General features: G+C 39.3%; 1 protein-coding gene across 1 annotated transcript in view; it reads left to right on the top strand.

Annotated features, from left to right (window-relative positions):
* The window catches only part of cables2b (Cdk5 and Abl enzyme substrate 2b), a 38,854-nt gene that overhangs the window by 10,005 nt on the left and 3,710 nt on the right, over nt 1-25,139 (top strand). The window contains exons 2-8 of the mRNA XM_048177454.1: nt 9,914-10,006; nt 11,674-11,751; nt 17,318-17,426; nt 17,628-17,781; nt 20,090-20,184; nt 22,489-22,595; nt 23,930-24,134. Coding sequence (XP_048033411.1) covers nt 9,914-10,006; nt 11,674-11,751; nt 17,318-17,426; nt 17,628-17,781; nt 20,090-20,184; nt 22,489-22,595; nt 23,930-24,134 — 841 coding nt within the window. The remainder of the gene's footprint in view (nt 1-9,913; nt 10,007-11,673; nt 11,752-17,317; nt 17,427-17,627; nt 17,782-20,089; nt 20,185-22,488; nt 22,596-23,929; nt 24,135-25,139) is intronic.

Here is a 25,139-nt window from a genome sequence, read left to right as displayed (position 1 = left end):
TATTGTTCTTGCTTGCTTACCTAGTCTGATGATTCAGCTGTGCACAGATCCAGACGTTAATACTGGCTGCCCTTGTGTAATGCCTTTTATAATGTTGGAAACGTGGGCTGGCATATGCAAATATTGGGGCGTACACCCCGACTGTTGCGTAACAGTCGGTGTTATGTTGAGATTCGCCTGTTCTTCGGAGGTCTTTTAAACAAATGAGATTTATATAAGAAGGAGGAAACAATGGAGTTTGAGACTCACTGTATGTCATTTCCATGTACTGAACTCTTGTTATTTAACTATGCCAAGATAAATTCAATTTTTCATTCGAGGGCACCTTTAAGAAGAGATTTAAAAGACACTAATGTATTTGCTCAACACGTGTCTCACAGCAGCCGCCGAGCGAACGCTCAGAGTAACGTCGTAACATCATTTTCAACACACTCAAATGTATCTAATATGATAAACAGCGCTGTGTTACGTCATACGCTTGACCGGAAGAAGGGTGCCGGCGACTGTGGCATAATAACATTCCGCGAGACACGTCGCGTTCGTCTTTCATTAGCAATCGCTCCAGCTCCTCGTTCAGCTCCACAACACTCACTCCTGCTCTGCTTCATACTATAGTAATGTTAATAATCGCATCCATGAACATGATTTCTTCCCAAAGCCTTTCCCAATTCTTTTCCACCGGCTGTGAGGTGAAGACCACACCTCCCAAGATTCCACTTTCAAACTCGGCGTCATCAAGCTACGCCTTTGTTTTGAATAGGGAACTTATAGCGGCAAAAAATTGACATATTGTAGCTTTAAGGAATGTTTCGAATTTCATGCCACAGATGTCTTAATATTTTCAATATGCCATACATTGTGTGCAGAGAATAGTTTAAAAATGCTTTTTACAGTTTGAAAATAGCAGCAAAGTTTAAATAACCATCATATTTGGATTTTAATGACAGCAGCAGCATAATCGCTGTTAGAATGTGCTTTTTTGCAAAATCGAAATTCTCACAGGACTTAATGGTAAATTATATGTAGGGATTAGGGTTGTCATGGTACCAAAATTTCAGTAGTTTGTAACCAATACCAGTAAAATTGCACGGTTCTCTAAATCTTTTTTTACTCAGTTAACTGTTTTGAAGACATTTTAAATCAAATATAGTTTTAGTTTTAAGCAAAAATAAATGGTAAAAACCTGTAGTTTTACCATAAAATTTCTCACCATGAAAATAGCCACAGAAGCAGGCATGGTGTTAAAAAACAGGAAAGGATTCGCAAATATGGGGCTCACGTTGAACAAAACAAAACCTTGTAAGTTTCCAGTGGTGTTAAGCAGATTCTGACTAAATTACTGACTACCACCTCTGATAGGCCATTGCATTCATGCGCTCAACAGATATGATTGTGATTGGCTACAATGCTCAACGCTTGTAAAAACACACTATAAATAGAAACTGTTGACCAGTGTTGTAGTACTCGAGACTCTGACTTGGTCTTGGACTCGGTCTCGAGACCATATTGTAACGGTCTTGGTCTTGTCATGGACTTGTGTGGATATTGACTCGGAATTGACTCGTACTTGTACATATTAGGACTCGGACTCATTCCCAAGACCAGTCGAGTCCCATTCAAAATATTTCATGCTTAATGTTCGGGGGCAAAGAGCAATGATAATATTGTGGTCAATAAAACAAACTGCATTTGAATTATAATTAACATGACAATGTGTACAATAGTAACGAATCGTTCAAAAGTCGGAAAATTCGTCAGTGTGAGGCATTGCTATAACGCGTTGCTATGGGTTAGGTGTGTTTTCGACTGACTGATTTTCCACAGTCTGTTCGAAACTTCTCTCGAGCCATATATGGTTCCTTCACTGAGTGCCTATGGCTCGACGGAAGAAAAAAATAAACAAACAATTTTTTTAACTTTTTTTCCCCCATCAATAACCAAAACTAGTGTGTCAATTTAATTAAAAATCGATTTATTATATATTTTAAAATATTACATGATTCACCAATGCCGGTTTGTCATGTATAACACCCCAACCAATCGTGATCTGGCACAACAAGTTCAAATTAGACAACGTGAAGTGGAAATTACATGGACAGACGAGCGATTTCTGCTGTTTGTCTCATTTTATAAATTAAATTGCATCGCTGACAAAATGGATGTTAACTGACCACAAAGCAAAAAGTCGCATTAATGGTAAGTAGTGTTCAATTCATTTAGTGTTGGTACATCGTTTATTATTTGATGAAACTATCATAGTTAATGAAGCCAAAGTGCCACCTACAGGCCTATTATGTGTAGGCTGGCGAAATGGTGACGTGAACATTACCATTTTTGATAATTATTAGCTTATGTGGCATTATGAAATAAGTCTCTTATGCTCATCAAGCCTGCATTTATCTAATCAAAAACAGCAATATATGTATTTAAAAATATTATTACAATTTAAAATAATGCTTTTCTATTTTAATATACTTTAAAATATAATTTATTTCTGATGCAAAGTTGAATTTTCAGCATCATTACTCCAGTCTTCAGTGTCACATGATCCTTCAGAAATCATTATAATATGCTGATTAATTTTCAAAGTTGGAAAGTGGAAATAGTTGTGCTGCTTAATATTTTTTTATAACATGTTGTGTTCCTTCAGTCGATTGATTTAAAATCTTTTATTTAAAAATGTTAAAAATAACAGCATTTATTCAAAATAGAAATCTTTTCTAACAAATTACCTTTACACCACCTACTATGTGGCCCTTTTAACCTTAACTGATAATATTTTTTAAACCAATATCACTCTAAGTAAATAAAATACAGTGTACATGCCATGGTATATTTGATGAGTATGGTGCCAATTTTATTGTTTCCAGCAAACAAACATTTACATATTCTTTTAGGTCTTTAGATTTCTTTAGGTCTTGTCTCAGACCCAACCTTATGTGAACTTTAACTTGTCTTGGACTCCAACCTCTTTGGTCTCAGTCTCGACTCGGACTCGACCCTCTCTGGTCTCGGTCTTGACTCGGACTCGACCCTCTCTGGTCTCTGTCTTGACTCGGACTCGACCCTCTCTGGTCTCGGTTTTGACTCGGACTCGACCCTCTCTGCTCTCGGTTTTGACTCGGACTCGACCCTCTCTGGTCTCGGTTTTGACTCGGACTCGACCCTCTCTGGTCTCGGTTTTGACTCGGACTCGACTCGGACTCGACCCTCTGGTCTCGGTTTTGACTCGGACTCGACCCTCTCTGACTCGGACTCGACCCTCTCTGGTCTCTTTGGTCTCGGTCTCGACTCGGACTCGACCCTCTCTGGTCTCGGTTCGGACTCTCTGGTCTTGGTCTTGACTCGGACTCACACCCTCTTTGGTCTCGACTTGGACTCGACCCTCTTTGGTCTTGGTCTCGACTCGGATTCGACCCTCTCTGGTCTTGGTCTGGACTCGGACTCAACCCTCTTTGGTCTTGACTCGGACTCGACCCTCTCTGGTCTCGGTTTTGACTCGGATTCGACCCTCTCTGGTCTTGGTCTGGACTCGGACTCAACCCTCTTTGGTCTTGACTCGGACTCGACCCTCTCTGGTCTCGGTTTTGACTCGGATTCGACCCTCTCTGGTCTTGGTCTTGACTCGGACTCAACCCTCTTTTGTCTTGACTCGGACTCGACCCTCTCTGGTCTCGGTTTTGACTCGGACTCAACCCTCTCTGGTCTTGGTCTTGACTCGGACTCAACCCTCTCTGGTCTCGGTCTCGACTCGGACTCGACCCTCTCTGGTCCTGGTCTTGACTCGGACTCGACTCAGACTCGACCCTCTTCGGTCTCGGTCTCGACTTGGACTCGACCCTCTTTGGTCTCGGTCTCGACTTGGACTCGACCCTCTTTGGTCTCGAACTCGACTCAGACTCGACCCTCTTTGGTCTCGGTCTCGACTCGGACTCGACCCTCTCTGGTCTTGGTCTTGACTCGGACTCAACCCTCTTTGGTCTCGGTCTCGACTCGGACTCGACCCTCTTTGGTCTTGGTCTTGACTCGGACTCAACCCTCTCTGGTCTCGGTTTTGACTCGGACTCGACCCTCTCTGGTCTCGGTCTTGACTCGGACTCGACCCTCTCTGGTCTCGGTTTTGACTCGGACTCGACCCTCTCTGGTCTCGGTCTCGACTCGGACTCGACCCTCTCTGGTCCTGGTCTTGACTCGGCCTCGACTCGGACTCGACCCTCTTTGGTCTTGGTCTCGACTCGGACTCGACCCTCTCTGGTCCTGGTCTTGACTCGGCCTCAACTCGGACTCAACCCTCTCTGGTCTTGGTCTTGACTCGGACTCAACCCTCTCTGGTCTCGGTCTCGCCTCGGACTCGACCCTCTCTGGTCCTGGTCTTGACTCGGACTCGACTCAGACTCGACCCTCTTCGGTCTCGGTCTCGACTTGGACTCGACCCTCTTTGGTCTCGAACTCGACTCAGACTCGACCCTCTTTGGTCTCGGTCTCGACTCGGACTCGAACCCTCTATGGTCTCGGACTTGACCCTCTTTGGTCTCGGTCTCGACTCGGACTCAACCCTCTATGGTCTCGTACTTGACCCTCTTTGGTCTCGGTCTCGACTTGGACTCGACCCTCTTTGGTCTCGGTCTCGACTCGGACTCGACCCTCTTTGGTCTCGGTCTCGACTCGGACTCGACCCTCTCTGGTCTCGGACTCGACCCTCTTTGGTCTCGGTCTCGACTCGGACTCGACCCTCTTTGGTCTCGGTCTCGACGCGGACTCGACCCTCTCTGGTCTCGGTCTCGACTCAGACTCGACCCTCTTTGGTCTTGGTCTCGACTCGGACTCAACCCTCTCTGGTCTCGGACTCGACCCTCTCTGGTCTCGGACTCGACCCTCTTTGGTCTCGGTCTCGACTCAGACTCGACCCTCTTTGGTCTCAGTCTCGACTTGGACTCGACCCTCTCTGGTCTCGGTCTCGACTCGGACTCGACCCTCTCTGGTCTCGGTCTTGACTCGGACTCGAAAGGGCTGGTCTCGACTACAACACTGCTGTTGACGCTCAGACAAACACGAACAAGAGCATTTGAAAGCAGGTACCGAATATAGATGGTACTTGGTACTACCGGTTCCGTCAACTTATTTTTTTAAGTACCGACTGTTTGTTTTTTTTAACTACCAATATATTTGTGCCAAATCAGCCAATACTACAGATTTTTCGCTTTATTTTATTTATTATATTGATCAATATTGTACATTTAATTGTGCATGCTAATTTAACCTATTTTTACATGATTTCTTAATGCCATCATCTAACATTCACTTAAAGTTAATCTTTAAAACCACTATTAATTTAATAATGTAATTTTAGTACCTCGAAATGAATATCCATTTTCAGTACTGTGGATAATAATGTTGTGATGCCTAAATTGACATTTATGTTTTAGTTTGATTTAATTATTTTTTTTTTATTTATTTAGATGAAATTGTATAAGATCTTGAATTGTATAAGATTTTTTTATCAGTGCATTAGTAAATATGTAATGTAAATGTATTTGTTTTCGAGGAAAATTTGTTTTTTTATTTTAAAATGGCATCATTGATACACATAGTGAGAAGACTAACCCGACTAATCAATAATGAAATTTGTTGTTCCAATGAAAGCTGTTCCGGATGGTTCATCCAAACATATCCATCTTTCACTGGGCACGCTGCCCACTCTGATTGTGTCTGAGATTTAATGTGACCTCTGGTGTCCTGCCTCACCAAGCTTATGTCTTAGTTTCCTCTCCATCCCATTTTCTGGGTTTGAATTGGATGCAAATGAATAGAGGATTTACTAGGAAATCAAGAGAGAGAGACAAAAAAAAAAAAAAAAAAAAAAGATATGTTGGGATCAAGTGAGTGACAGATGGGCAGAAAGAGAATGAGGTTTACGCAAAGCTGGCAGCTGCTTCAGAGTTCATCACGTTTTTCATTCTGGAGATAAAGAAAAGGGTTGTAAGTCATTTGTGTTCGGTCACAGTCTTCAGCTTTTCTTTGCTCTCTTCTTCACACTCGCCTGAACACAGGTGCGGTTCCTCGCCCTGGGTTATGATAACAGTAATTTGGATTCTGAGGCAGGGTGTATCACCACACAAATGGCGGAGCAGATGGAGAGTGCGAATAGGGGGAGTTGTTTGTGTTTGATTGCACACTAGGGTTGTGTAATGCTTTTCAAACCAAACAGAACGTAGATGTGGCCTGGTTTTGTGCCTAAAGCATGTGGCAGAAATCTGTGATGCTGATGTAGGGAAAAAGGGGTTTAGAACACACACAGATGAGACAAAGACTCAAAGTTATGTAACTGTAGTTATGGTAAGAATCATAATCCTACAGGCTGATTTTTCGGCAGGCTTTTTGGAGGAATTTTCAGAGAAATTAATTTTATGTTTAATCCATGTCATGTTTGGGCATCCTTAAGACAGGCAAGTTGAAGTGTTATACTGAAAACTTATCAAATCTATCAAGTGAGATTTGACCAGCTATCATCTCAGGCACTTGGTATTTGGTCTTTTTAAAATTTTAAATCTCCTTTAATGCTCCATAATCCATATTTTCCAGAGAATCACAGAGCTCTTGGCACTCTTGTACATTCCTGTGCATGAAATGTTTTAGTTGTTTGAAAAATATATTATAAAATTATAAAAAAAAAAAAAAAAAGTGAGAAGTCAGAGCTGTGGCATAGCAGTTTGTGCACATGCTCCTGACACATGGAGCCATGGATCTCATGTGGGTAATGTAGGGCTGTCGCGATAACTGCAATATCATAATACTGCGCTATTGATGAGCCAACCGCAGAGGACTGGAAAAAATAACGCAGCAACCGCAATATTTGCATGTTTTCTAAAGGTTCTCATTTTACACTTCATGCATGTGTACTAAATATTAAATAAGTTAATAATGATAGCATAATGTGTACCATGGTGATTTGTACAGAGGCTCCGTAGATTTGCACTAAACAAGTCTAAACAGACAGTGAATGTGAGATAGATCGACTGAGCGCATGCGATTACCTGCATCTATCCTTCAGGCCGAGACATACATTCGTGAAAAAAAGGTTGTCGTGTCCAAGGATAGCGAAATCTCTGCCTTAGCATCGATGCATTACTGGTCAACTGAGCCTTATAAAGTGGCGCTCAAAGTTAAAATGATTTCAACAGCTTGTTTCATTACATCTCTCTTTGAATGAATCAGGGTTTTTGAACGGTTTAAAGACTCAACCTTGTGGCGCAACAATGTAACTGCACTGACTGACAGCCCATCTAGAGCGTGCAGAGATGAGTAGTTCTGCTTATGCTCATGAAATATCAGTCAGATTCGAGGATCGGAACTAATTATTTTACATATAACAATAGCCCTACGGTTTTTTTTTTTTGTTCTGTTATGTAGACCCTTATTTTGACATTCTCTTCTGTTTACTTCACTTCCTGTTTCAATGCTTTATTTAGTTTCGTTATTGAATATGACCTTGTTACACATACTATCAGGGCTTGACATTAACTTTTTTGCTCACCAGCCAATGTGGCTAGTGGTTTTCCAAAATTACTAGCCACTCAGCATTTTCACTGGCCACAATTTTGCTGTTGGGAAATTACATTTTATATGATTAAAGTTGACTCTGGCATGCTTAAATTACTTGATTTTGAGTCATTTTACTTGATTTACAAGATTTAAAACCCTTTCAAACTTACAAATGCAGATTGACCACCCAAATCAAGACTATACATTGTATATATCAGGTACAGTTATTTTTGTTAGGCTATATAAAAAGAACAAAGAAGCAAATTACAAATAGTAATTTAAAAAATATATATTTTTTCAGATACATATGTTTATTTAGCATACATGTATACATGTATTTAACATTTTTTGATGTTTGATTAACATTAATGACAGACAGGTATTTATTTGGGGGCTGCTGAATGCATGGACGTCATATACTGACACATATCCAGTTTTTACCCACCTGTTTACGTCCACTTAGCCGTAAGCCATAGCCGACTGTAGTCACGCGAGATGCTCCACACAATGCATTTTGACATCTGTGTGTGCGTGTATTCAGGCGCAAGGAGAACTGAATCGAGCGCGACAGAGAGAGCGCGCACACGAGCGCTTCTGTTGTGTCATTCAGCGCGATTCCGCCTATCCCACCTTTACTAACCGCAAGTTAATCGATAAAGAATTGTGACTGAATTGTAATTTTGTGATACGACTTGCTTGGCTACTTTTCATTTGGCTGTAGGCTGAAATTATATTCAAACCGCCAAAGTGGCTAGTGGGAGTGGCTGTCTCCCGCCACAGCTGAAATCTACCCGCATTTGGCGGGTTGGCGGGTGTTAATGTCAAGCCCTGCATACTATACATTTATATATATGGTGGTAATACTGCATATCGTGCTATTGAGCCACTCAAAAATACCGCAAGGGAAGTTCCTTAACCGCGACAGCCCTAGGGTAATGCAGGGTTGAGCCTGACCCATCTTGACCCTGTTCACCCAAATAAACTTTTGTTATACTGTCTCCACCTAATATATATATTGTAAAAATAAATAAATAAATAAATAAAATAAAATAAACTACAGGAAGATGAATGTCAACACAAAATTATTTTATGTAGGATTTAAGTCAATATGAAACATATCGTTGGAGCCGATAGCCTTGTGGGCAGCACATGTTGTATATTGTGTGTTGTACTTCAACATTTGGCTTTTATGGTGCTTTTCCACTGTGTGGAACGACTCGTCTCGGTTCGGTTCAGGCATGGCTCGCTTACTTTCAGTTTGCTTTTCCACTGCAGTGTAGTACTGCTTCAAAGTGGGTGGGATTATAGACTGATCGTTATAGTTGCGCCGCCTATACTGCTGTGGATCCGCTCCTCGTCTACCAACGAGTCTGCTCCTCGCCTACTGATCACGATACAGCCATTTCTTTTTTCAAGTTGCGTGCGATGGTCGTTTAAAGCAAGTCATTTAAAAAAAAGTCACGTGAACAAATGATGCTGCGGTGGCTGTTACTGAGTATTTAAACCTAGCGGGTTTTTGTCTTGTGTTTCAAATCCAACGACATTGGTAGTGACTATTCTCTCTGACCAATCAGTGATCTGCAGTGTTTACACGTCGCATTTAGTATCGGAACCTCCACCGAGGTGGAGGAGCCGTACCATGCAGTGGAAAAGCGCCATTAGTCCCGGCTCGCGATACTTTCCTAACTTGTTCCCCTTTCTCTCACACATTTCATCCTGTCAGATCTTTATTGTCCTATACAATAACAGCAAAATACCAGAAAAATACATAGTAAACAATTAAATATATAAATTATGCATTTATTATAGGTTCCAGGCTTCATTGTGAATGATTAATCAATGCACATTATTATATATCTTTTATCAAAATGTAATAACTTGCCTCTAAGTAAAATGTGAACGTAGTTTCAAGTTGATTGATCTATGAGCCGTAATGAAGGAACCATGCAGAGCAGGTCATGGCCAGTTTCATCAGCCACAATGACACATTCCCTTGAGGATGGGAAACAGCCAGTCAGTTGAGTCACACACTTCAGCTGCGTTTAAACAGCACATCCCATGAAACAGTGAAACAGTGCTTGGCTTAACAGGAAGAAACCAGAGAACAAATTGAATCGAATGTTTTTAGTTCAGAACTATTGCAAGCTAGAATAAAACCTGTCTGTGTTGGGGTTTTTTGTTTCTTTCGGTTAAATTCTTTACGATTGGGTTAAATACATTTGGGGGCATTTGGACTGTTTGGTTGTGTGTTATCATAAATTAGTGGTTTATGCATGAATGAAGAGCTGAAGCCCAATGTAATAGACTAAGCCCTTTTCTTAAATATGTTCAATGAATGTATTTCATGTTTTACCCATGCTCTGTCCTTCAGGAGTCGCAACACATCTGGTTCTCCTCGTCCACGCGCCATGAAGAAAAACCACTTTATTAAGAACATGAGGCAGTATGACACCAGGGGCAGCAGGTGTGTTTATTCACTTCTCTTTGTGGGTTTTGGGGTTGTTAATACCAGTCCAGGGTGTGTATGTGTGTGTTTGTGCCTGTCTTTTCCACACTAGTCATGTTTTCCCCTCTCTGTGCTTCAAAATAAACACCCTGCCTCTCGTCATCATTATCTTCTTAGTTTGGTAGTGATCCATTACACTTGCTTTATGCTGTGCTTATGTTTGATTCATCATGTGAGGACATCATATCTGACAGTTTGTACACAAATACTGAAGACACTGAAGAGGGGAAGTTATTTTTATAAAGGAATGCAAGGGCAATAATAAACTATTTAAAATAAATACTGCAATATTTCATAAAAAAAAAAAAAAGAATTGTCAATTTTAGGTTACAAACATAAGGAAAGACTGGATGGGATGTTTGTTGTTCTCTTGGTTGTTCTCCATGAGATCTGGCCTCGTTCCATCTGAGAAACGGCAGCTATGTTTACTAAAGTCCCATTATAAACTGCCCCAAATAGACAGCGGTCCTTATTTTCCGCTTGTGTTCCCAGGCTTTGGGTTTTCACACACAAATACGCATGTACCTACTCACATTCACAGGGTCACAGACAGGATTGGGGGCGGGCAAAATAAAACCGATAAGATATTTTCCACTGGGTGATCACAGATCCAGATAAGCCTGATGTTCAGTGGCCTCATCTATTGCAGATATGCAGTGTAAAACGGGGGGAGTAAAAATAACTGTTCCCTGTGAGAAACAAAGGGGCACTCTTCCAAAATTCAACATATGTCCAATTATAATGTTATGTTATCTAAAGTCAGATAGCTGAAATTCAAAATTTGTAATTTAAGGGGTATATCCTTTTTTTTTGGGTTCAATATAGTTGGCATTCTTCAATAAAACCTGTTCAAAGTTTATAAAACAATCTGAAATGCTGAATCCTCCATTGGGCCACATTCAAATCTTAAGATGTTTTTTTTTTTTTTTTGTCTTAATGAAGACATTTGTACATGAAAAAATGATGCTTGTTGAAATCTAATAATTCCAAAGATTGATACCTGAGATATAAATGGAAATCCGTCATTGAAATCTCTAGAAAATGATTCAGTTATTTGCACTGACTCATACTCGCTGTTATTTCTGGTGCCGTTTCTCCACAGTCATGTGACCATTGACGAAGGAAGCATCAGAAAAAAAAATCCTCTTGGCTGCTGCGGCAGACCCTCAGTTTCATGCTAACTGCCATTTTACCTCTCTTTCACAATTCTCTGGTTTTAAAATGCAGTCACATGCCCATAGCTAACACAGATACCATCCCACTTCCTGTATGAAAGAAGCGAGAGAGAGAAGTGTACACTGAGGCTGATGGTGCAGGTGTTCTGGCTCTGTGTGTGTGTTGTGGGGACAAAATGTGCCCAGGATGGCAATACCAGAAGTCTTTGTCCTTGTTGGGACATTTGTATGTGTGCATGTGTGTGTGTGTGTGTGCGTTGATGAGACAGAAGTTTATTTTAAAGACATTTGTCATTTGACCCCTCTGGTGTCACAGGTGTTTGTTCCTGATCTGAATGTACTGAGAGATTAGGCCTAGTGTTTCAATTATGTTGTAAAGTGTTAACCACTTGGCCTGTGTGTGTGGATAAAAAGTGTGTAATGTTAACTGGTTTGTGTTCATCACTGCAGGATCGTGCTTATCTGTGCCAAAAGGTCTCTGTGTGCTGCCTTCTCTGTGCTGCCGTATGGAGAGAGCTTCCACATCAGGTACTCACACACACACACATTAAAAATACTTTTTTAAAACTAGAGTAGGCAATTTGAGAGAGGCTAAGCTAGCTTTGAGAGCATGAGATCCCACCCTCCCTTCAGAGCGTCTCCAAAGCCTCGCCTCCTCCAAAATACATGAACGCGCACAGCCAGAGCAGAGTCTGCAAAGCGAGAAGGCGTTAAATTACAGTACCTCATGTCTCAAAGCACATAACATTACAATAAAAATGAATGTAAACAACTTACTTGTACCACCTGACTGCTGCAGATTAATTTCTGCGTTGATAGTGCTGCCTTAGAAATGCATAAATCTGTGTAGAAAGTCACGGGTTGCCGTTACTTAATTATGGTAATTACGACATGGCGTGAACGCAGCATAAGCTTGTAGTTTTGGTTCAGGAGGAACTGTTTTTTTGTGTATATACAGTGGGTACGGAAAATATTCAGACCCCCTTAAATTTTTCACTCTTTGTTATATTGCAGCCATTTGCTAAAATCATTTAAGTTCATTTTTTTTCCTCATTAATGTACACACAGCACCCCATATTGACAGAAAAACACAGAATTGTTGACATTTTTGCAAATTTATTAAAAAAGAAAAACTGAAATATCACATGGTCCTAAGTATTCAGACCCTTTGCTGTGACACTCATATATTTAACTCAGGTGCTGTCCATTTCTTCTGATCATCCTTGAGATGGTTCTACACCATCTACACCTTCATTTGAGTCCAACTGTGTTTGATTATACTGATTGGACTTGATTAGGAAAGCCACACACCTGTCTATATAAGACCTTACAGCTCACAGTGCATGTCAGAGCAAATGAGAATCATGAGGTCAAAGGAACTGCCTGAAGAGCTCAGAGACAGAATTGTGGCAAGGCACAGATCTGGCCATGGTTACAAAAAAATTTCTGCTGCACTTAAGGTTCCTAAGAGCACAGTGGCCTCCATAATCCTTAAATGGAAGACGTTTGGGATGACCAGAACCCTTCCTAGAGCTGGCCGTCCGGCCAAACTGAGCTATCGGGGGAGAAGACCTTGGTGAGAGAGGTAAAGAAGAACCCAAAGATCACTGTGGCTGAGCTCCAGAGATGCAGTCGGGAGATGGGAGAAAGTTGTAGAAAGTCAACCATCACTGCAGCCCTCCACCAGTCGGGGCTTTACGGCAGAGTGGCCCGACGGAAGCCTCTCCTCAGTGCAAGACACATGAAAGCCTGCATGGAGTTTGCCAAGATGGTGAGAAATAAGATTCTCTGGTCTGATGAGACCAAGATAGAACTTTTTGGCCTTAATTCTAAGCGGTATGTGTGGAGAAAACCAGGCACTGCTCATCACCTGTCCAATACAGTCCCAACAGTGAAGCATGGTGGTGGCAGCATCATGCTGTGGGGGTGTTTTTCAGCTGCAGGGACAGGACGACTGGTTGCAATCGAGGGAAAGATGAATGCGGCCAAGTACAGGGATATCCTGGACGAAAACCTTCTCCAGAGTGCTCAGGACCTCAGACTGGGCCGAAGGTTTACCTTCCAACAAGACAATGACCCTAAGCACACAGCTAAAATAACGAAGGAGTGGCTTCACAACAACTCCGTGACTGTTCTTGAATGGCCCAGCCAGAGCCCTGACTTAAACCCAATTGAGCATCTCTGGAGAGACCTAAAAATGGCTGTCCACCAACGTTTACCATCCAACCTGACAGAACTGGAGAGGATCTGCAAGGAGGAATGGCAGAGGATCCCCAAATCCAGGTGTGAAAAACGTGTTGCATCTTTCCCAAAAAGACTCATGGCTGTATTAGATCAAAAGGGTGCTTCTACTAAATACTGAGCAAAGGGTCTGAATACTTAGGACCATGTGATATTTCAGTTTTTCTTTTTCAATAAATCTGCAAAAATGTCAACAATTCTGTGTTTTTCTGTCAATATGGGGTGCTGTGTGTACATTAATGAGGAAAAAAAACCTTAAATTATTTTAGCAAATGGCTGCAATATAACAAAGAGTGAAAAATTTAAGGGGGTCTGAATACTTTCCGTACCCACTGTATATTTAGACCACATGTGTTATTGATTGCTATCAGGATGAGAAGAGAGTTTCAACCAGTATAACAAAAAGTGTTTATGAAAAACATTGCCTACCCTAGTTTTAAATCAAAGGTCAGATTTAGTTATATAGTGTGGTGATAATTTGGGTAGAGTCACTCAATCATGCCTAACATAAAAGTATAAACAAGGCATTGAATCTCTCTTGCAAATTAGCCGTCCTGATGATTTCTGATCTGATATTTGAATAGACTTTGCCACAGATTAGTAACAAAGTACAAACTATTCCTTGCACAAGTCGACTGGCTACCGAGAGAGGTTCTGGTCTGTCCCTCGTGTATGGTTTGATTCAAACTAATTTTTAATTTAATCAAACTAATCTAATCATGCTGATGAATAAATCTAATATCCCACTAAAAAATTTAATATTACTTCTTGTCCAACTCAAAATGATCCAGGAACTGTTTGTAATGTGTAGATATGGCGGGACTTAAACAGTTAGTTCACTTTAAAATAAAAGTTACCCCAAGCTTTACTCACCCTCAAGCCATCCTAGGTGTATATGACTTTCTTCTTTCTGATGAACACAATTGGAGAAATATTAAAAAAAAATCCTGACACATCCGAGCTTTATAATGGCAGTGAACAGGAACAACGAGTATGAAGCTGAAGAAAGTGCATCTATCCATCATAAATGTACTCCACACGGCTCCAGGGGTTAATAAAGGCCTTCTGAAGCGAAGCGATGCATTTGTGTAAGAAACATATCCATATTTAACAAGTTATAAAGTAAAATATCTAGCTTCCGTTATATTTATTAATATAACTCTGATTGTGTTCATCAGAAAGAACAAAGGGTGAGTAAAGCTTGGGGTAATTTTCATTTTAAAGGGTTTTACCAAAAATATTGTTTTTGCTTAGTATATTTGTTAGTTATTTAGTTAGCAGCAGTTATTCACCCTTGATTGACAGGTTTGAAATTTCTATACTAAAATATACTAATAAATTAAAAGAATCATAGATGGAATCATTAAGGATGCAGAATTCTTCATTGGAAAAAAATTGGAATCAAAACCAGAATCGTTCCTTCCTTGTGATTCCCATTCCTAGCCTTCATTTCCATGATACTTGTCCTTGCATGATTATTAAATAGACAGATAAACATAAAGAGATATTTCGAGTTGAATGTGCAGTCAGTTGGGTTCCTCTGCCCTCCTCTGGGGATTCATATGGTGAGATTCAGGGCAAATGGGACAGGAAGGAATTTTTCCCACATCCTTGAACTGGGCCTGGCATGACACGAACCGAGAACACCCTCTCCTTTCCCACCATCTCCATTACAGTTCCAGAAAATCTTGAGTAGAAAAAATGAACCTTGTGAAACTTTCTCTTATCCGCGGAAGTCTTGCTCAACTCGTAGTGGAATTATCTTTTACATTTCCAGTCTCCAGTGTATTTTTCAAGCTGATAATATAACGATAAACCTAAGGTGAAAATGGTTTACAAAAGCATATCACTCCATTGTACCAACACGTCACAGTGTGACCGTCCTTTGTCAGCGTCTCATCTGTCAAAGTTTAATGAGTGTGTAGATGACATGAAGCTGCCCCAAGTTAGCTACATTTTCCTTAAAATAAGAGCGCACATATACCTTTTATGGGGAGTATTTTAACTTCAAGGGTTAGTTCACCCAAAAATGAAATTTCTGTCATTAATTGCTCACCCTCATGTCGTTCCACACCCGTAAGACCTTCATTCATCTTCAGAACACAAATTAAGATATTTTTGATAAAATCCGATGGTTCAGTGAGGCCTCCATAGCCAGCAAGATAATTAACACTTTCAATGCCCAAAGACATATTTAAAACAGTTCATGTGACTACAGTGGTTCAACCTTAATGTTATGAAGCGACGACAATACTTTCAAAATAGAGTAAATCACCTTTTGAAAGTAATTTGACCCTTTAAATAAAGATTGTGTCAATTACATTGTTAAAGCAATAGGTGGCGGCAAGTGACTGTAAAAAACAAAAAAACAAATTGTTATTGAGTCATTCATTCAAGAGATTCGTTCAAAAACGTGAAGTCTTTATGAGTGAGTCATTAAATCATTCATTCAAACTGATTTTTTCAATAATTTATTCAAATTAATTAGATTTTTTTTCTTTTTAAATAAACTGCAGCAATAAACATTTTGTCAGAACCTCTGGTAAAAGACATATTATTTTGTTCAGGTGTCTGTTCGGAGAATCATGATCTCTATTTGAATAAAAAAAAAAAAAAAAATGTGATTCTCGGTTTCTCCTGAATCGTGCAGCTCTAGCTCACTAGCTTTGAAGGACTTTATTTTTAAATAGCCAAGAGATTTAGTGTTAGTCAAAGCAGGTCAGAGGTGGGTGGTATTAGGGAGAGGGGCATTATAGAGATAATTTGATTGGACAGTTTTGTGAGTGCAAGATGATTCATCAATATTTTTGGCTTGTTTTTTAGAAGAGAAAAAAAAATGGAAATTTTGAATTCACATATTAAATAAAATTAGTAACACTTTAATTTAGGGTTCAAAACTAGTTGCTTATTTATTAATGTCTTATTCTGCATGACCTTATTCTACATCCCTTAATCCTACCCAATACCTAAACTTAACAACTACCTTGCTAACTATAAATAAGCAGTAAATTAGGAGTTTATTGAGGCAAAAGTTGTAGTTAATAATGAATACGTGTTCCCTATCCTGAAGTGTTACCAATAAAATAAATTGTCTCGTCTACTATTAGGAGTGCACTAAAATATAGATGAGCAATTAGACAAAACTCTTCATATGCAAACACTTTTGCAGGACTAAAGTGTATTTATAATATTTGTAAAGCTTTCTCACTCTAAAACCAGTCATAATTGGTTTTACATGATCATTGCATGCTTTCTCCGACCGTTGGAATTGAAGAGGTCTGCGTTTCCCAAAAGCATCGTATAGAATCATCGCCACCAGTGATCACCAATGGTTTTTGCTGCTGTACCTTTAAGACTTCAATATGTAAATCACCTCTGTTATGATTAGCTAGCCTAGAAACTATGTAATATTTGCTCTTAATCAGGGTTTCCCAAACTGGAGAAAAGCTAATAATTAATTAAATAATAAAAATGTGAAATTCAAAATAAAACACTTCCTAAAAATTTAATATTTTATTTGTTTACCCTCATGTCATTCATTCAAGTGATTCGTTCAAAAATGCAGATTCATCCAGTAATGAAACAAGTGAAGTCTTTATGAGTGAGTCATTGAATCATTCATTCAAACTGATTTTTTTCAACAATTTATTCAAATTAATTAATTTTTTTTCTTTTTAAATAAACTGCAGCAATAAACATTTTTTATTTGTTTACCCTCATGTCATGTGACTATTATCCCACAGTGAATGAGCAAATGTGTTGTTAAATTATTGGGAATTCAATTACAGTAAATATTTTAGGTCAAAGGGGTTTGACATAAAATAACAAATGCAAGCATCTGTCTTTGTCTCAGTGACCCTCTTCTGGACGCTCAGCGGCGGAGGCACTCATCCGGAGGAATATCCACCACCCTGGAGATGCTTCCCGGGCTGGAGGGGGTGGAGCTGGGCATGTACGGCAGGGTAAGAGCTTGTCATTCTATCCCTGCAACTGTCAATCAGTCAGTCAGGGAATGTCACAGGGCATTGTGCTCAGTGTACCATTCGACCTGCTTAGAATTGACAGGTTTATATCCTCTCATTTGATGCACCCTGGAGGTTAAAAGCGCTGTCAGGATGTTTCAGGCTGACAGACTGCTTGTTATGATCTTATATGTTGTGCAGACGGTGTCATACGCTCAGTTCCTGTACCCCACTAACGCTCTGGACCGCCACAAGCCCTCAGTGGATCTCACTCTACCCCTGCCCTATTCCAGAAACAGCATCCCACGCAGTTTTCCTCCCTCTCGCCTCAACAGCACCGTCGGTCTGGACCTGGGTATGTCACACACACACACTCATACACACAAACTACTACACTTAGACTTGTGAGAACCTCCTATAGACATCTGTTGCTGCAGACTAAGCCTAACCCTACCCAATACATACATATTCTTGGCTTTATTTGGGATTACTTGACCAATTTAGAAAATTTTGTTCTTTTTATTTGTGACCCTGGAGCACAAAACCAGTCATAACTTGCATGGGTATATTTGTAGCAATAGCCAAAATTATCGATTTATTTTTCTTTTATGCAAAAAATCATTAGGATATTAAGTAAAGATCATGTTTCATGAAGGTATTTTGTAAATTTGCTACCGTATATATATAAAAAAAATATTTTTGTGAGTGGATATGCATTGCTAAGGACTTCATTTGGGCAACTTTAAAGACAATTTTCTCAATATTTTGATTTTTTTGCACCCTCAGATTCCAGATTTTCAAATAGTTGTGTCTCAGCCAAATATTGTCCTATCCTAACAAACCATACATCAATGGAAAACTTATTTATTCAGCTTTCAGGTGATGTATAAATCTCAGTTTCAAAAAATTGACCCTAATGACTGGTGTTGTGGTCCAGGGTCACATTTTTGTAATAGTGTATATATATAAGTTAATATTTTTATTCATCAAAGATGCATTAAATTTATCAAAAGAGACAGGCATTTGCAATGTTATAAAAGATTTCTATTTCAAATAAATGCTGTTCTTTTAAACTTTCTCTTCATAAAAGCATCTTGAAACAAATGTATTACGGTTTAATAATCAGAAACAGAAATGTTTCTTGAGCAGCAAATCATCATATTAGAATGATTTCTGAAGGATCATGTGACACTGAAGACTGGAGTAATGATGCTGAAAATAAGACTTTCTCTCTGAAACACAAATTCTACTGAGCCCATAATATAATATATTAGTAGGAACAATGAGGAAACTAATTATTATATCATGCACATGATTTACTTAACACAAGGGAACGAATTCTAATCTCAATTCAGTTTAATTCAAAACGAGTCATATATCAAGTACGGTACATATCAATTTTTCTTACAGAAAAAGTAATTGTAGCTAACCAGTTATGGCCATTTTGGCCACCAGTAGCTATAGACATTGAATGGCTTTCCTTAGGTAAGTGTCACATGAATGTAATGTTAAGCTGTTTTATTGACATCTTTTCGCGGTTGAAATACTGACTGAGCAATTACATGAGACACGATACATTTCAGTAAGTTCTACTATATCTTTCAATAAACCTTCTGATGTTTATTCATGTTTATCTCTTGCAATATTTGGTCCTCACGCATGTAGCAAAATTATACACACTTTTTCTGCTCGGTTCTGTAACCACTTACATCTCAGCCACACTGAAATCTGACAACATCTGTAACTCTTTTCTGTGGCGGATTCCTTTGCTAGTGACCTTTTTTGACTTTGTTAGAGAGAGAGACTGTGTGTGTGTGTGTGTGTGTGTGTGTGTGTGTGTGTGTGTGTGTGTGTGTGTGTGTGTGTGTGTGTCATAACACCTAAAAGCATTTCGACACTAATTCTGGACTCTGGACGTGGTGAAATTCTCTTTCATGCATGTCTAAATGGTGACATGAAATCACATAAGCATGCAACATACATACACACACACTCAGAAAACAAACACACACTTGCACAAAGAAGTGTGTAGTAACTGACAGGAGCTTAATAAAGGTTTTAATGCTATATTATTCACAGAGTGGGTAGGGACATTTCAATCAACTTGGTAGGCATAGTTATTATCACAGTATTTCAGGCACAGATGTGTGTGTGTGTGTGTGTGTGTGTGTGTGTGTGTGTGTGTGTGTGTGTGTGTGTGTGTGTGTGTGTGTGTGTGTGTGTGTGTGTGTGTGTGTGTGTCATAATTACTAATGCTGCTATTCCTGCATTCAAATACTTAGTGAGTGTGTGAGTCATCAACTCAACTTGTTCGGCTCTCTGTATTCTTGTACCTTATTTCTCAAGCCTGCGTTAGCAACACTCGTGTCAGCCAAATTGTTGCTGATTGTCAGTACGAGTGCTGTTTATGTGTGTCATTTTAAAGGGATAGTTCCCCCCAAAATGAAAATTCAGCCATCATTTACTCACCCTGACAGATGACAGATGTTTCATTTTTGGGTGAATCATGCCTTTAATATAGCTCCGCTCAGTCTGTGCAGAAAGATGCATCATTATCTCGAAAACTTGTATACATGCGACATTCAGTTACTGTAAGTTATCTGTGGGTTGATTGGCTCATTTGACAGCTATGTTTTTGTGTGTGTTTATGTTTGTTTTTTCAGGCCTTGAAGACACTGAATATGACCCCAATATGCTCAGTGACCCCCAGTGGCCATGTGGAAAACACAAAAGAGTGCTCATCTTTGCCTCATACATGGTGAGATGGAGATATATATATATACAGGTGTGCTGGTCATATAATTAGAATATCATCAAAAAGTTGATTTATTTCACTAATTCCATTCAAAGAAGTGAAACTTGTATATCATATTCATTCATTACACACAGACTGATATATTTCAAATGTTTATTTCTTTTAATTTTGATGATTATAACTGACAACTAAGGAAAATCCCAAATTCAGTATCTCAGAAAATTAGAATATTGTAAAACGGTTCAATATTGAAGACACCTGGTGCCACACTCTAATCAGCTAATTAACTCAAAACACCTGCAAAGGCCTTTAAATGGTCTCTCAGTCTAGTTCTGTAGGCTACACAATCATGGGGAAGACTGCTGACTTGACGGTTGTCCAAAAGACGACCATTGACACCTTGCACAAGGAGGGCAAGACACAAAAGGTCATTGCAAAAGAGGCTGGCTGTTCACAGAGCTCTGTGTCCAAGCACATTAATAGAGAGGCGAAGGGAAGGAAAAGATGTGGTAGAAAAAAAGTGTACAAGCAATAGGGATAAGCGCACCCTGGAGAGGATTGTGAAACAAAACCCAGATTCAGAAAGAGTGGACTGCAGCTGGAGTCAGAGCTTCAAGAACCACTACGCACAGACGTATGCAAGACATGGGTTTCAGCTGTCGCATTCCTTGTGTCAAGCCACTCTTGAACAACAGACAGCATCAGAAGCGTCTAAAGACAAAAAGGACTGGACTGCTGCTGAGTGGTCCAAAGTTATGTTCTCTGATGAAAGTAAATTTGGCATTTCCTTTGGAAATCAGGGTCTCAGAGTCTGGAGGAAGAGAGGAGAGGCACACAATCCACGTTGCTTGAGGTCCAGTGTAAAGTTTCCACAGTCAGTGATGGTTTGGGGTGCCATGTCATCTGCTGGTGTTGGTCCACTGTGTTTTCGGAGGTCCAAGGTCAACGCAGCCGTATATACCAGGAAGTTTTAGAGCACTTCATGCTTCCTGCTGCAGACCAACTTTATGGAGATGCAGATTTCATTTTCCAACAGGACTTGGCACCTGCACACAGTGCCAAAGCTACCAGTACCTGGTTTAAGGACCATGGTATCCCTGTTCTTAATTGGCCAGCAAACTCGCCTGACCTTAACCCCATAGAAAATCTATGGGGTATTGTGAAGAGGAAGATGCGATATATCAGACCCAACAATGCAGAAGAGCTGAAGGCCACTATCAGAGCAACCTGGGCTCTCATAACACCTGAGCAGTGCCACAGACTGATGGACTCCATGCCACGCCGCATTGCTGCAGTAATTCAGGCAAAAGGAGCCCCAACTAAGTATTGAGTGCTGTACATGCTCATACTTTTCATGTTCATACTTTTTAGTTGGCCAAGATTTCTAAAAATCCTTTCTTTGTATTGGTCTTAAGTAATATTCTAATTTTCTGAGATACTGAATTTGGGATTTTCCTTAGTTGTCAGTTACAATCATCAAAATTAAAAGAAATAAACATTTGAAATATATCAGTCTGTGTGTAATGAATGAATATAATATACAAGTTTCACTTTTTGAATGGAATTAGTGAAATAAATCAACTTTTTGATGATATTCTAATTATATGACCAGCACCTGTATGTGTGTATATATATATATATATATATATATATACATACATACTATAATATTTCATAATATTATATATAAGTTGTGATGTTAATTACATTACAGTAAAACGCTGTTTTTTTTCCCCCTTTTTTAATTTGCATAAATTAAAGGTAGTACAACAAATACAACCATGATGCATACATATTTTGCTCATTTACGAAATATTATTATTTATTCTTCCTACAGTTCAGAGTAATTGCCATAAAAATAATGATACGTTGCAGATTTTGTTTATATTTCTTTGATTTGTTTTTTGTTTTTTAGTTGAATATGAGCTGGACTTTTTAAAAGGTTTTCTGAGAATCATCTCCCTATAACACAACTGCTCAGACATTTAGCTTTCCACAGATGCATGTTTGTGTTTTGAGAAATTTAATGCAGCCCAATTTGGTCTTGTTTCTTGTTTTTGGGCATTAATTTTCCAATCAGACACATATGTAGGGATGAATGGCTGTCTGTGTGATTTAAGCGTCTGTGCTCAAAGCAGGGTGGTCTGATCTACAGACAGGATAAACATAGCTTATCCAGCAGACGTCATTACTGACAGCTGGAATATACTGCTCATACACTGTAATTCTTTGAGATGTTTATTATTATTGCTGAATATCTTGCTAATATGTTAATTCTCAGTATTTCACACTGTGGTTCTCTCACAGACGACAGTAATAGAGTACGTCAAACCGTCAGATCTGAAGAAGGACATGAATGAGACTTTTAAAGAAAAATTCCCCCACATCAAACTCACACTGAGCAAAATCAGAAGGTACACTAATTTTAACTCTTATTTCAATAACTGTTTACATGCACAGGAATATCCCTATGTTCATCAGAATATGGTCATATTGATGTATGCGATTCAACAATATCTAGCGATGGGCTCCAAACTGCATCAAACTGCCAAAGTCACATGACTTCAGTAAATGAGGCTTCGTTATGTCATAAGTGTTTTGAAACTTCAATGGTTCACGTGACTTTGGCAGTTTGATACACGCTCTGAACCACTGATTCGAAACAAAAGATTCGTAAAGCTTCATGAAGCAGTGTTTTGAAATCACTAGATATTGTTGAATAAAGTTGTTATTTTCTTTTTTGGCACACAAAAAGTATTCTCGTCACTTCATAGCATTAAGGTTGAACCACTGTAGTCACATGAACTGATTTAAATATGTCTTTAGTAACTTTCTGGACATTGAAAGAGTCAATGCAGGCCTCACTGAACCATCAGATTTCATCAAAAATATCTTAATTTGTGTTTGTGTAATTAACGACAGAATTTTCATTTTTGAGTGAACTAACCCTTTAAGTGTGTTAAGAAACTTAGACTCTGTTTACACCTGGTATTAAGATGTGTTTTGGTCGTTCGAATCACAAGTAGATGAGGGAGACACATACCCTAATATTTTAATCTGTCTCTCTTGTCCACTTTCAACCACTTCTGTCCTCATTTCTTTGAGAGAAGGGTCAATGGGTGGGTAAATATATGGGCCTTTTCAGATCTTTCAATCTAATGGATGAAATAAGCTTGCACAATTTACATATGAATGCAAAAACAGAAAGAGTGGCTTTCATTTCTGCTCCGACAGCCGTAAGACCACACCGAACTCGGTGAGTGTGTGTTAGAAATGAGTAATGGTGGAGAACATTGTGCTTGATATGATTTTGTCTTCAAACCGAACTTGGGTCTTCAGCTAACAACATTTAAATCCCGTCTGGCTAGCGCACTTTCCATAATGTTTATGTGTTTGGTCAGTAGGAGGAGAGTAGGTGGTTTTTAGTGGCTGTTCAAACACATTCAACCACATTTCAACTACCTTCGGAAGTGGTCGAAAGTGGACAAGCTCAAATTATTTTAGACCCCCTTTACAACTGTATTTAGTGCCAACCAGGTGTAAACAGGGCCATAGTCATGAAAGCATACTCTCCTTAACTACACTAGAGTGGCCTTTGATTTAATTAATATTATACTATCTGCAAGTACAGTTAAAAAAATTATATTTTGAAGAACTGAAGTTCAATACAATTACAATTCTTTTGCTGTCTATTTGATTTCTTCTCTTTATCTCTCCCAACATCTCTGTCATTCCCTCTCTTCATCAGTCTGAAGAGAGAAATCCGTTCAGTGGGAGAGGAGTCTTCCTTGCAGCCAGTCACCATAGCCATGGCATTTGTGTACTTTGAGAAGCTGGTCCTACAGGGACGTCTCAACAAGCAGAACAGGAAGCTGGTGGCGGCCGCGTGCCTCCTACTCGCTGCCAAGATCAGCAGCGACCTGAAGAAACAAGAGGTCAAACAACTGATTGACGTGAGTGATGTTTGACACACACACTTTCCAGTCAACACACACTTCCGTTCAAAGGTTATTTGATCAGAAATACAACAAAAACAGTAATATTGTGAAATGTTATTACAGTTTAAAATAAATGTTTCAATATGTTTTAAGATGCAATTTATTCCTGTGATCAAAGCTGAATTTTCAGCATCATTCCTCCAGTCGTCAGTGTCACATGATCCTTCAGAAATCATTCTGATGATGATGATTTGATGCTCAAGAAACATTTCTGATTATTATCAATGTTGAAAACAGTTGTGCAGCTTAATATTTTTGTGTAAAACGTGATGCATTTTTTCAGGATTCTTTGATGAATAGAAAGTTCAAAAGAACAGCATTCATTTGACATAGAAATGTCTTTACTATCACTGTTGGTCAATTTAAAGGAATAGTTCACTTCAGAATTAAAATTTCCTGATCATTTACTCACCCCCATGTCATCCAAGATGTTCATGTCTTTCTTTCTTAAGTGGAAAATAAATGAAGGTTTTTGAGGAAAACATTCCAGGATTTTTCTCCATATAGTGACTTCAATGGGGTTCAACGGGTTGAAGGTCCAAATGTCAGTTTCAGTGCAGCTTCAAAGAGCTCTACATGATCCCAGACGAGGAATAAGAGTCTTATCTAGAGAAACCATCGGTCATTTTCTAAAAAAAAAAAGTTTATATACTTTTTCACCACAAATGCTCGTCTTGCACTGCTCTGTGATGTGGCATGCATTACGTAATCACGTTGGAAAGGTCACGCGTGACATAGACAGAAGTACCGCGGTAGGGCGAAAAACTCCATCTCATTTTCTCCTCCAACTTCAAAATCATCCGTCATAGTTGTTTTACCTTTTTTTGTAAAGGCTGTTTGACCGTTTCACTTTGTAAACACTGTATCGATACTTCCGCCTGTCACGCGTGACCTTTCCAACATGATTATGTAATGCGTGGAGCATCACAGAGCAGTGCAGGACGAGCATTTGTAGTTAAA

This window comes from Megalobrama amblycephala, linkage group LG24 (genome assembly GCF_018812025.1).
Source record: "Megalobrama amblycephala isolate DHTTF-2021 linkage group LG24, ASM1881202v1, whole genome shotgun sequence".
Lineage (NCBI taxonomy): Eukaryota > Metazoa > Chordata > Actinopteri > Cypriniformes > Xenocyprididae > Megalobrama > Megalobrama amblycephala.
Note: the sequence above shows the minus strand (reverse complement) of the source record. Positions and strands in the feature narration are given on the sequence as shown.